We start from the raw sequence: 13,223 nt of genomic DNA on the forward strand, positions 1-13,223 counted from the left end.
CAGGCCTGCTTTGGCTAAATGATGTAGCTGTGCTAAGTGTTTAAAGGCAGTAGACTCTTTGAAATGTATTCACTCAATGATTACTTATGAAGAAGTTGCTACACTGCAGGTACCAGCATAGGAGTTGGAAGAGAGGACAAGTCAGCCATGCCTTCTGCTGTTAAAGGCAGTTCCTAGAATGGTGTTTGTGGAGTATCCAAGCCACTGGATACAGCAAGCTTTGGCTTGGTTCTGATTTTCTGGAATTTTGCTGTAGTTGTATACTAATTTATTCAGTTGGAGACAGGAAATCATATGTACCCTAACATGTTCTTTCAAGTTAAGCCTCAGTCTCTTGTCCCTTTCCCTAAAGTCCTCTTCTGTGTGGGTGTGACAGAAGAGGGATTGCAGCAGAGCTGACACTTGGCTATCATCTTCCAGGAGCTGAACGAGCGCTGGCGGTCCCTGCAGCAGTTGGCTGAGGAGCGGAGCCAGCTCTTGGGCAGTGCCCATGAGGTGCAGAGGTTCCACAGGTAAGGAGGCCAGCTCAGTGCTGGAAGAGGGAGAGATGGCCGACTGTCAAGTTTGCTGAATTTACGCTGACCAACTAGTCTTCAGACTTGTTGGCTGAGAGCAATCAGAGTTTAACAGCTGGGTCTTACTGATACACGTGCTCTCCAGCACCTAGGATGTATCTGAGATGGGGAGGGGGGCTGCTTGGTAAATACTGCTGAGTGAAGGAATAAGTGTTCTTTTGCTTTCTAGGGCTATTGGTGGTAGGAACTTACAGATATACAAATGCCAACTAAATAAACTACATCCCTGCATTTATCCTGTAATCAGGGCAGATGTACTCAGCATTTCTTAACTTGAATGTGTGTCTGTCTCACTGATAGAGATGCTGATGAAACCAAAGAATGGATTGAAGAGAAGAATCAGGCTTTAAACACTGACAATTATGGCCACGACCTGGCCAGCGTCCAAGCCCTTCAGCGCAAGCACGAGGGCTTCGAGAGAGACCTTGCTGCTCTTGGGGACAAGGTGAGAGGATGCAAAGTCATTTTCTGACATTCTTGTCCAAGGCAGAGCAAAGTCTTACTTTCTTTAGAATGGAACTCCCTTATTTCTTGTGTTCTTACCACCTTCTTTCTGTAGGTAAATTCCCTTGGGGAAACAGCAGAGCGCCTGATCCAGTCTCATCCTGAGTCAGCAGAGGACCTACAGGAAAAATGCACCGAGCTAAACCAGGCCTGGAACAGCCTGGGAACACGTGCAGACCAGCGCAAGGCCAAGCTGGGCGACTCCCATGACCTGCAGCGCTTCCTTAGTGATTTCCGGTAAGAAGCAAAGTATTAGCTCAGAGTTCTGGAGCATAGGATCGTCTTTTTAATGGTTGTTTTCATTATGAATGTAATGTATTCTCAATGTAAAATATTCAAACAGTACAGAATTCCAAAAAGTCAAAAATATGTCTCTACTTTCCTATCCAAGCACGTGTACACACACACACATCTTCTCTTGCCCCTGACAAAAGGTACTTTTTTCTTAGACATAATTTTCACTTAATCGATATAGGTAATAACCTCAGTCTTTTTCTGCCAACTATTTTTATTTAGGAAAAATTTAAGTCTATAAAAAAAATAGGTAGACTAGTCACCAGTTAACTTTTTGTGACATTTATTTTATCTCTGCATATACATAACACTTTTGTATGTTTTTGTGCTATCTGGTGATATTTTTACACATATATTTTTGTACCCTTGTGTGTGTACATTTGGTAAGAAGCTGGATTAAATGTATGCACAGGCCTTTGATTTTTAAGGCTTAATCCTGATGAAAGCCTTTTTCATTTGAATCTGTAGAAAATTTAACCATACTATTGCCTATGTTAGAGTCTGTTACTCTGCAGAGTAAAAAGGTTTTAGTAATAAAGCTATTCATTTTTTCCTCAAAGGAATTCTTTATTTTTTTAATACCCCAAAAGAAGAAACTTTGAAATATTTTGCCTGGAGATCTAGCCCCATTAGGTTAGATTAACCCAAAGTAACCTTCTGAGGCATGAATTAGGTAGTTCTCTCTTTTCCTGGGCAGAAGGCCTGCTTGCCAAGTCGTGTAATGGCTATTCCTCTGTGGATCTGGTTTCCAGGGACCTTATGTCTTGGATCAATGGAATACGGGGGTTGGTATCCTCAGATGAGCTAGCGAAGGATGTCACTGGAGCTGAAGCTTTGCTGGAGCGACATCAGGTGGGTAGACCTGCCTGCTGAGTAGCAGAAACATGGCTGTTCTGCTGGCCCGTGGAAGGCCTCACTCCCCTACCCTTTGTTGTATATTGGTGCTTGACACTAAAGTGGGCATCCACTGCCAGTTATTTAATCCCTTCTCTCCTCTTGGCAGGAACACCGGACAGAAATTGATGCCAGGGCTGGCACTTTCCAGGCATTTGAGCAGTTTGGGCAGCAGCTGTTGGCTCATGGGCACTACGCCAGCCCAGAGATCAAGGAGAAACTAGATATTCTAGATCAGGAGCGTGCAGATCTAGAGAAGGCCTGGGTTCAGCGCAGGATGATGTTGGATCAGTGCCTTGAACTCCAGGTACATGTGCTCTGGACAATAGCTTCCTGTTTGCTCAACAGCATTTCTGACCAGCTATTCATTGCCAAAGACTCCATCTTCTCACCTGCCTCTCCCCTTCCTTAGCTGTTTCATAGGGATTGTGAGCAAGCTGAGAACTGGATGGCTGCCCGGGAGGCCTTCCTGAATACCGAAGACAAAGGGGACTCACTTGATAGTGTGGAGGCTCTGATCAAAAAACATGAAGACTTTGACAAAGCAATTAATGTCCAGGTGAGGCCCTTTGTGCCTTAGAGCCTGAATGTGAAATTTTCCAGATTAACCTCATCTCCTTTCCTTAGTCTAGTCTTCCTTTCTCTCTTCACGATTAGAATCAGAAGTAGACTTGGTAGCCTACTTCTGGATATTGGCCATACCAGAAAAGCAACATACTTATTGTTACATCTCAAAGGAACCTTGTAGTCTAGGAGAAATGAAACGAACATAAATAGAAAAACTGCTTAAATATAAATTCTGGTATTTCTTAGGTGTTAATAAAGGGAATGCTACAGAAAAAAAAATACTGTGAAAGAGGAGAAAAACAAATGGGTAGTTAAGGAATACAGGAACATAAACTCAGAAAAATATAAAACTCTTTGATTTCTAAACTATTTTGTTGAAAATCTGACAACCTTTTCAGTGATTCAGCCAAGTTTTTTGTGTGACATCTATGGTATTGTAACCTCTGCGCCACCCCCGTGTGACCTGGAATCTTCTTGAGTTAAACTCTAGTAATGATTGAAATCAAGCTTTCTTCTGGCTTTTTACATGCTTGGTTCTAAAGTGTCAGTGTATTCTGATCCTGTCACCAGCTAGTTCTCAGTCACCCAAAGTAACCATTCTCTACTCAAAACCTGCAGTCCAGGCAGAGTCACTTTGCCCACCTTGACCTCCTGCCTCTGTTTGCTGACAGGAGGAGAAAATAGCCGCCCTGCAGTCCTTTGCCGATCAGCTCATCTCTGCTGGCCACTATGCTAAAGGAGACATTTCAAGCCGCCGTAATGAGGTTTTGGACAGGTAGGTGTTCCAGGGGGCTGATGTCTGTCACTGACTCCAAGAGAACATGCACCCTTTGTGTAAGTGCTGCTCTGCCTTGTCCCGAGGATTGCTGGGGGAAACAAGTGGCTGTTTCCTTGTTTCCAGCTTACTCCTCCACAAGGTAAGGAATGGTCACATTTGATTAATGGTTTCACTTTCTCAGGTGGCGACGTCTAAAAGCCCAAATGATCGAGAAAAGGTCAAAGCTAGGAGAATCTCAAACCCTCCAGCAGTTCAGCAGGGATGTGGATGAGATCGAGGCTTGGATCAGTGAGAAATTACAGACGGCAAGTGATGAGTCCTACAAGGATCCCACCAACATCCAGGTGAGCTGAACTGATTGGATGTTTATCTCTGAAGTAGTCTGGTGCTGTTGAGTAGATTTTGTTAAACAAGGCATCGTTAAAAGGGGGATATGTAAAAACAATCTACTTGTCTCCCTGGCGAAGCCAATGAAAATTATTTTAGTAAACTGAGCCAGCAGAAAAGCCCTAAGAAATCGTCAGAGCCATTTAAAAGTTGCTTGCCTTATTTGCCTATTGAAACCATGTCTGCTATAAAAGTCTATAAAATTCCCCTTTTATTCACAGTCCCCAAATGCTGAGCTTCCCAGCGGAAGTATGACAGCAAAATGGGTTTCTGTTTAATAGCTGATACGCATGTTCATGTCAGTGTACTGAACTCTTGTTCTTTTTAATCTATTTTTGTAGCTTTCCAAGCTGCTGGTAAGTTGTCTTTTTTTTTTTTTTTTTTTAAAGAGTTTTAGTTAAATGAGCTCCAGTATTTGTGTTCTTCTGTAGAGATTACTGTTACTGTGGTCACACACAGTCTGCTAGTGTTTCTTCATCCATCCTTTTCATTTCTAATCATCCGTCACACTTCATTCACGTGTCCCTGTGGGATGTGGCTTTCTCTATTTTAATTAGCCTGCAGCCCTCCACTCCCCGCTCCCAGTTTATCACTGAGGCAAGTTCTGTACAATGTTTGATTTGGGGGCAGTAGTTGACTGCTTCGTTTCAAAGAGTGCTGCTTTAGAAAAATGCAGTCACCAGCTTGCTGAACAGACTTTGGTCTATTCTTGCGGTGGGTTCATGGTATTCTGTGGCTCAGGGTGGGGACTCTAGCAGGGTGGGAACATTTGGTCGCACATCTAGTCTGGCACCCAGAGGTGCTGATTACTGGAGTGGGGCAGCTAGGGAACTATGGAGAAGCAGATGATCTACCTCCAAATCTAAGTGTGAGAAGGATAAGAGGGGGTGTCACCCAGGGAGCTGTGAAAGGGCCTTTTCAGTTAACACGTAGCTCAGAAGTTGCTTCCACGGGTGAGAGAAATGAAGAAATAAAACCAGAATGAATGGGATGTGAACCAAAGAGAGATCAGAACATGAAACAGAAGGAGAGGAGAATTGGACTTTCATCAGGGCATATGGGTATTTTAAGACTTTTTTTGTTTGTGTATTTTGGGTCAGGTGATTGGAATTACATAACAAGGAGACTTTACGTTAGTGCCAAGTTTAGCCAACCAGACGGCTCTATCCTTTGACAGTTGCTGCCTCTGAAATGAAACATTTGATGCAGAATTCTTCCCCAACTCTACTGCTTTTTTTCTTTTCGTTTTTTTCCCAAATAATACTACCCCGAGACCCCGTGTTTCTCACCCAGAATTGTGCCACAGCTTCTATGTCCTTGCAGTTGTCTCTTGCTGGCAATGTTTTGACACCTTCTGTTTCTATATGATTCTTAAAAATTATTTCAGGTCCCCAGGGTCAGGATTCCATCATTCTTAAATAGCCCTCTCTTTTCCTAGCAAAAATAAATAAATAAATTTCAGCTTACAGTCAAGTCTGGGTTTGACAGATTCCAGGAGTTTTGTTTAATGACAGCTACCAAATGGTAACCGGCAAAGCCTAAGGCCTGTACCAGCTGTAGCTGTTTCCTGTCGAAAGAGGTGTAAGACAGACCATCACATTGCTTAATAGTAGATGTTGCCTTAGATGATGAAATATCCCTGTGTGTTATTTGTGAAAGCTATAATAAGAAGAAAGCCATAGATGGAACTTGATGTACAAGTAAATTAAAAACTGAAATTGGCCATAACTGTTTTCTGCAAAAATGTTGGAAAGTATATAATTCTAGGGCTTAGCTCCCAAAAAGCAAGTCTAGCTGATTGAGGAGTCAGTTTTCAGTTCACCTCCTGGACTCCCTACAGACTGACCCCTAAATTATTTCACACAAATTCTCTGATTGCCATCTATAAAAAAGGTTTTGACCCTTACCCCTAGTTGTTTTAAGTTTTTACTACTGCTCTCTTGCTTTTGAGAATCTCTTCCTTCCTGATAAATGTAACCTAGCAGAACCTGGTTTTGAAAGGTGGCTTTTGGTATTTCCAGAGCAAGCACCAGAAGCACCAGGCCTTCGAAGCAGAGCTGCACGCCAATGCTGACCGGATCCGTGGGGTCATCGACATGGGCAACTCCCTCATTGAGCGTGGGGCCTGTGCTGGCAGCGAAGATGCTGTCAAGGTATGGTCCACTAGCTACTCTTCTCCTGGTCCCCACGTGTTACTGTCAACTTAATGACGATTTTGAAATTCAGTCTTAAGAAAATTGACAAATTAGAAGACTTTTGCCCACATTACAGATAGCTCCTATGAATCCTTCCCATTCTTCTCTCTTGGATCTTATCAAATCAGGCTCTAGGAGAGGAGGGAGGTTCCTCATGGATTTCGTCTTCTCTCCCCCAGGCCCGGCTGGCTGCCTTAGCTGACCAGTGGCAATTCCTGGTGCAGAAGTCAGCTGAAAAGAGCCAGAAATTGAAGGAAGCCAACAAGCAGCAGAACTTCAACACTGGGATCAAGGACTTTGACTTCTGGCTCTCTGAGGTAATGCTAAATGGTTTTCCCTTCCCACCAGTAGCGGGTTTCTAGTCATTTGGGTAGTAGGTCAGTCAGTGAGCCCAAAACTGACAAGGCAGGCCCACCAGGTGCCCCTTTCGACAGAAATGTTTATTATCAAGATATAAGTTGCATATTGTAAGGGATTTATACACAGAAGGGTAAATGTTTAGAGAAGAGAGAGTTCATTTTTGGTGGGACGTGGAGCATGGGTCACTCATCTCCATAGGAATTGCAAACAGGAAGAGATTACAGAGTGTGTGTGGCAGGCAGCTCTAACGAGTCTATGCTGAGATAAAATAGCAGTCAAAATACCAGTGAGTTAGTAGTGCATTCTCCCTGTAGAAAATGTGGATAGTACAGAAAATACAAAGAACTAGAAATGCTTTAGAGGCGACCACTGCTGACATTTTTAGAATATCTTTCCATTCTATACATATTTTCATTAATATTGGTGTAGATACGTTTTTTCATATAGTTGAGCTCACAATGTAAGTTCTCATTTCAGGTATTCCCAGCTTTTTGGTGATAATAATTTTGCCACAGTGAACGTATCTGTGTATTAAACTTTGTCCATACCACTGGTTCTTTCCCTAGGGGGTGTCCCCTTGAAGTTGGATTGCTGTGCATTTTGACATTATACCACGGTGAAGGCTCAGTGACTGCTGCCTTTAGCTGTTGTATTTAAATCAGTAGGCTCTTCAGTCTGCATTCACTTGACCTTGGGAGAAGGTGTCTTTGGCTGTGCAGGCTGGTACAAGCTGAGTAGGCAGAACAAGTTCGTGATTGAGAAGAGTGTTCAAGCAAGGACCTGGAATAAAACTGGGGCATCCTGGATTTTCCAGAACACTAAAAGTGTACTGTACAGTAGCCTTTCTCTTTTGTGTTTCCACTGCCAGGTGGAGGCCCTTCTGGCATCTGAAGATTACGGCAAAGACCTGGCTTCTGTGAACAACCTGCTGAAGAAACATCAGCTGCTGGAGGCGGACATCTCTGCCCATGAGGTTAGCAGAGGGAGGAGGCCAGGCCATAGGTGTCTGGGACACAACATTGCATAACTCCCAACAAGAGCTGGGACATTAGAGAAAGGAGAGTAGTTAGTGTCCATCATTTAAAGCAGCAGTTCTTAAACATTTTGGTCTCAGGAGCATTTTATTCTCTTAAAAATTATTGAGGACCCCAAAGAGGTTTTGTTTATGTGTGTTCCGTCTGTCAATACTTAAACCATATTGAAGATTAAATAAGTTTTTGAAGTTAAATTTTAAATCTCAGGGGTTACATACTATATGATTCCATTTATAGAACATTCTTGAAATATGACAAAATTATAGAGATAATGAGGGATGGGGGGTGGGTGTAACTATACAGGGGTTGCCAAAGGGAGCCTTCCTTTGTGCTAAGGGAACAGTTTCGTATTTTGATTTTTGGTGGTGGTTACACAAATATGATAAAACACACATACAGAGATGCACAAATGAGTGCATGTAAAAATGGGTGAAATCTGAGTAAGGTCTACGGAATGTTCCAGCATCAATTTACCTGTTTGGGTATTGTACTATAGTTATGTAAGGTGTTACTACTGGGGAAGGGTATACAGAAACTGTACTGTTTTTGCAACTTCCTGTTAATCTAATTATTTCACAATTAAAAATCAGACTAAAACTGGAAATTCAAAAAATATTAACTCCTTTAACATATATAAACAAATTATAAGTAGCATAAATAACATTTTTATGAACAATTTTTGAAAGAAAAAGTCACGAGAAGAGTGACATTGGTTACCTTTTTGCAAATCTCTGCAATGTCTGGCTTAATAGAAGCAATTAGATTCTTGTAGTTACTTCTGAATTCCATCATTGTGATAGGTTGTATGTGATGAACGGTCTCACACAGGCAGGTAGTTAGAAAAGGTCGGAGTATTTTAATTCAGATAATTGTAGGTACTCTTCTTTGATACTATATTGAGCTAAGTAAGTTGTAGTTTCTTAAAAGTTAGCTGTAATGTGGACTCTGAAACCATATCGATCAATTTTTCATACTGTATTATATTAAAATCTGCTGGTCTATTTTTGCACTTTAAATCGAGATCTTTTTCCCACACGTGATTTTGTAACATCATGCATTAAATCATTTGGAAAATATTGGTTCCCTGAGTTACGCAGACCTTCTAAATGTTGACACTTCCATCGCACGGTATCAAAACATCAGCATTTGTTTTATCACCACCAGTCTCGTGAGAAAAATCTTTACAAATCGGGAAGCTGTCAAGCTCGTGGTGGATGTAAATTTTCCAAAAGTTTAATTTTCTCTTGAAAGCTTGAATATTATTATTAACAATAAACTCTGTCACTTTTCCTTAAAGTAGGAGGCTCACTTCATTTTAACAAAGTATCTGCAAATGCACAAATCTGAATGACTGTAGTTAATCAGTCAGTTCTTCCAAATAAAATTGGTGGTCCATGAAAAAAGCGGCTGGTTCCACTCCCAACAGGAGCTTTTCTTCAACGCAGACATTGTTCGGTGAACAGCAGAAGGCTTCGTGTGTCTTTCCCAATTAAGCACACAGGGTATTTTATCACATAACCAAAACCAAAAAAACCCAAACCCACTGCCGTCGAGTCGATTCCGACTCATAGCAACCCTGCAGGACAGATTAGAACTGCCCCATAGAGTTGCCAATTTTATCACATAGAATATTAAAATGACATGTTTTATATCAAGGATGGATATTTAATAAACTTAACAATTTTTGCTGCCTTCTTAAGGATGTTCTTACATGAAAGCAGCATTTTTACGGCAAGTCCATGGCAGTGAACGATCTGATTGCTGCAGTACAGTTTGGGGCTAAGGCACCAGCAGTTTGCCCCCAGGGCTTTTGCACCATCAGTGGCAATTTCCACACAGGAAAAACGGCGAATATCTTAGTATTGTTAGAAAGTAGTTTCAACTTCATAGAACCCCAGGGCCCATCTCACTCAGAGAACTGCTGCCTTCAAGAATTTACCCCTCACAGCAGACGGTAAACTGTGTCCTGTTGTTAAACCAACCTGTTAAACCTCCTGGTGCCATCTTCTCAGTGAGGAATATGCTTGGGAGACCCAGATTTATGACCCTCCCTTTGTGCCCCAGGATCGCCTGAAGGACCTGAACAGCCAAGCAGACAGTCTGATGACCAGCAGTGCCTTCGACACCTCCCAAGTAAAGGACAAGCGGGACACCATCAACGGTCGCTTCCAGAAGATCAAGAGCATGGCAGCTTCCCGGCGAGCCAAGCTGAACGAATCCCATCGCCTGCACCAGTTCTTCCGGGACATGGATGATGAGGAGTCCTGGATCAAGTATGTGTTCCTGCAGCTTCACGTTCTGGGTCCTTCAGAATGCCTCTTGCACCTTTAATTGCACGTGATAGGGACCTTGGGACTGATTTTGTGGATCAAGAGGTCTGGGTCGCCTCGTCCATGAGGTTTTGCGTTTCAGAGTTTAGTGGTGAGACAGGGAAGTGTGGCAAAAAGGAGCCAGGCTCGGAAACCACCCTGGGTTGGGATCTCAGCTCTGCCACCCACTGACTGGGATGCCTCAGTTTCTTGTTCTGGAGTCCAGGCATGCAGTTACAGCAATCAATTATGGACTCTAAAATGGTAGTGGTTACACTTGACCTTGTCTAAAAACCTGCTTTTTAGGTCACTGGGAAAATTAGTGAGTTTGTATCTGGAAAACAGTCTGATCTTCTGGGGAAGATCTGAAATCTGAACTTCTTTTTGTTGTTGTTGTGCTTCAAGTGAAAGTTTACAATTTAAGTCAGTTTCTCATAAACTTATACACACCTTGTTATGTGACCCTAGTTGCTCTCCCTGCAGTGTGACAGCACACTTCTCTCTACCCTGTATTTCCCGTGTTCATTCAACCAGCTCCTGTCCCCCTCTGCCTTCTCATCTCACCTCCAGACAGCAGCTGCCCACATAGTCTCATGTGTCTCTTGAGCTAAGAAGCACACCCCTCACCAGTATCATTTTATGTCTTATAGTCAAGTCTAATCTTTGTCTGAAGAGTTGGCTTCAGGAATGGTTTTAGTTTGGGGCTAACAGAATTTGGGGTCCCTCCAGTATCAGTCACACCATTAAGTCTGGTGTTTTTACTAGAATTTGAGGTCTGCATCCCACTTTTCTCCTGCTCAATCAGGGATTCCCTGTTGTGTTCCCTGTTGGGGTAGTCATTGGTGGTAGCTGGGCACCATCTAGTTCTTCTGCTCTCAGGCTGATGAACTCTCTAGTTTATGTAGCCCTTTCTTTCTCTTGGGCTTATATTTTCCTTGTGTCTTTGGTGTTCTTCATTCTCCTTCGCTCCAGGGGGGTTGAGACCAATTGATGCATTCTAGATGGCTGCTTGCTAGCATTTAACACCCCAGACGCCACTCACCAAAGTGTGATGTAAACTGAACTTCTTAAAGGAGAGTTTAAGGATAAAATCCTTTTTTCTCGATTTCTCACTTCCTTAAATAAACATATGTGTGTATTTTTTTTAAATATATTTACATACATACGGATATGATAGAATTCATAAGGGCAGCGTGAGTGGTGCCACCTTGTTCTCCAGTGCATCCCCAACCCTCTACAGTCAGGATAACAGTAGGTGCTCATGGATACGTGAATGGGCAGAGGAGATTCTTGGACACTGTTTATTTGGGAAATAGAGGCTTTTGTTTTCCAGAAGACTGGCAAGGGTTTTTCTGGAGAGATTGGTAGACGTAAGATGAGGGCATCATAGGGCCTGTAGGTTTTGCAGCTTTTGACCAAACTTCTCAAATTGAAAATGGGTAGAGGTGGAGGCTCACCCTTGGCCTGTGTCGTCCAGGGAGAAGAAGCTGCTGGTGAGTTCCGAGGACTATGGCCGAGACCTAACGGGTGTTCAGAACCTGAGGAAGAAGCACAAACGGCTGGAGGCAGAACTGGCTGCTCATGAGCCAGCAATTCAGGTGAGGAGGGCTTCTTCTGGCTGAGAGGACAGAGGGGTTTGAATGGGGCCCAGATGACAAAGAAATCCTGTCGTCTTGTTTATTTCACTGAGGTCTGCACAATGTTCATGACTCCTCAGCCCAAACAGAGAAGGGGAAATTCTGAATTTGACGTTAAGGTCTTTTTCTGGAAGTGTTGAGGCAGGAATCTAGAAGCAGATGACAGAAAAACCGCCCACTGTTAACCTAATCATTCTTGCCTGTCAGGGTGTCCTGGACACTGGAAAGAAGTTGTCTGATGATAACACTATTGGGAAAGAGGAGATTGAGCAGCGGCTGGCACAGTTTGTGGAGCACTGGAAAGAGCTGAAGCAGCTGGCAGCAGCTCGGTGAGTGGTCAGAGCGCTTGCTGCTCTTCAGTGCAGTGTGGAAGGCTGACACTCGAAGGCCGGCTGGCCAGCCACTCAGAGCCCCCTGCCAGCTCCTGAACCATTTTCTTGGGCATGCAAGCACCAGGTGGGCTTGCTCCAGAGCCACCTCCTACAGACCAGCACTGAACTTGTCCCGTTATGTGAATCTGGACCCAGTGTATGGTTCCAGAATTTCATGTTTGAAGAACACTGTCTCTCATGAGTGGTAAACAGGAGGCTTAATTAAAACATTTACATACCACCCTCTTCATGAATATTTTTAAGCGTATGTTAACTGTCAGGATTAAAGTTGGTGGTGACCATGGCTGATTATTTTTTCCTATCTCCTGTACAGGGGTCAGCGGCTAGATGAGTCCTTGGAATATCAGCAGTTTGTAGCCAATGTGGAAGAGGAAGAAGCCTGGATCAATGAAAAGATGACCCTGGTGGCCAGTGAAGATTATGGAGATACTCTTGCTGCTATCCAGGTCAGAGAGAAACTAAAGATGCCACCTGCTTCCCTCTTAGCAGCTGCCTGCTGTTCACTCTTCTTGCGTGTTTGTTCAGTGGACCTGCTCTTACCATTAGAGGTGTGCACACAGCCAGCAGCCAAGGCCTCGTCAGTTGATCTTACCCTCAAGATCTCCTGCGAGGGAGGTTGCCTCTCTCAACAAAATTGCCATGACTTTGTCAGCCCCAGTTCACGGAGTCCTATTGTCAGTCAAGTAGTATCATTACCACACAGAGTAGTATTCCCTAAGTATATTGGCTAATTAATGCTGTGAAACAACCCACCTACCTGAGCAGTTAAAAACCACAGCAGTGTACTCTTTCCCAGGATTCTGTGAAATGGCAGGTATCCCTCTGCTCTTTGCACTTGGGTCACTCCTGCAGCTGTGCTCAGGTTGAGGTGTGGCTCAGCTGAAAGACCTGAGACGACCTCACCCAGCTGGTCCTAGCTGTTGGCTGGGATGTCTCAGTTCTCCCATGGCCTCTCATCCTCTAGCAGACTTGACCAGCTTCCTTATGTGGCCCTCTCAAGGCAGTACTCAAAGAGGCAAAGGTAGAAGCTGAGAGGCCTCTTAAGGCCTGATCATCACACAGCATCCTCACTGAGTTCTGTTTGGCAAGGCAGCTTAGACCTGCCTCTCAGTGAGCAAAGCTACAAAACATCATGGTCATGTTTTTCAGTTTACCATACCAAATGTATCTAAACATTTGCCACCAGGTATAGAAGCAGAGTTTGCATTCCCAAGAATGGGGATCACCCAAGCCACACTCCTCACAGCCGGAATCATTTCCGACTAGTTCAGGATGATTTAGGCAGAATTCAGGTGAA

The 13,223-nt window shown here is 43.5% G+C and overlaps 1 protein-coding gene across 4 annotated transcripts in view; it reads left to right on the top strand.

The window, feature by feature from the left end:
• The window catches only part of SPTAN1 (spectrin alpha, non-erythrocytic 1), a 60,947-nt gene that overhangs the window by 36,757 nt on the left and 10,967 nt on the right, over positions 1 to 13,223 (top strand). For all 4 annotated transcript variants that reach the window (XM_049895299.1, XM_049895300.1, XM_049895298.1 and 1 more), the window contains 15 exons: positions 421 to 512; positions 876 to 1,020; positions 1,135 to 1,316; positions 2,126 to 2,225; positions 2,377 to 2,574; positions 2,680 to 2,826; positions 3,506 to 3,609; positions 3,794 to 3,956; positions 6,021 to 6,152; positions 6,374 to 6,511; positions 7,423 to 7,527; positions 9,653 to 9,861; positions 11,375 to 11,495; positions 11,742 to 11,863; positions 12,240 to 12,372. In XM_049895299.1, the coding sequence (XP_049751256.1) occupies positions 421 to 512; positions 876 to 1,020; positions 1,135 to 1,316; positions 2,126 to 2,225; positions 2,377 to 2,574; positions 2,680 to 2,826; positions 3,506 to 3,609; positions 3,794 to 3,956; positions 6,021 to 6,152; positions 6,374 to 6,511; positions 7,423 to 7,527; positions 9,653 to 9,861; positions 11,375 to 11,495; positions 11,742 to 11,863; positions 12,240 to 12,372 (2,091 nt within the window). The remainder of the gene's footprint in view (positions 1 to 420; positions 513 to 875; positions 1,021 to 1,134; positions 1,317 to 2,125; positions 2,226 to 2,376; positions 2,575 to 2,679; positions 2,827 to 3,505; positions 3,610 to 3,793; positions 3,957 to 6,020; positions 6,153 to 6,373; positions 6,512 to 7,422; positions 7,528 to 9,652; positions 9,862 to 11,374; positions 11,496 to 11,741; positions 11,864 to 12,239; positions 12,373 to 13,223) is intronic.

This window comes from Elephas maximus, chromosome 9 (genome assembly GCF_024166365.1).
Source record: "Elephas maximus indicus isolate mEleMax1 chromosome 9, mEleMax1 primary haplotype, whole genome shotgun sequence".
In the NCBI taxonomy this organism is placed as follows: domain Eukaryota; kingdom Metazoa; phylum Chordata; class Mammalia; order Proboscidea; family Elephantidae; genus Elephas; species Elephas maximus.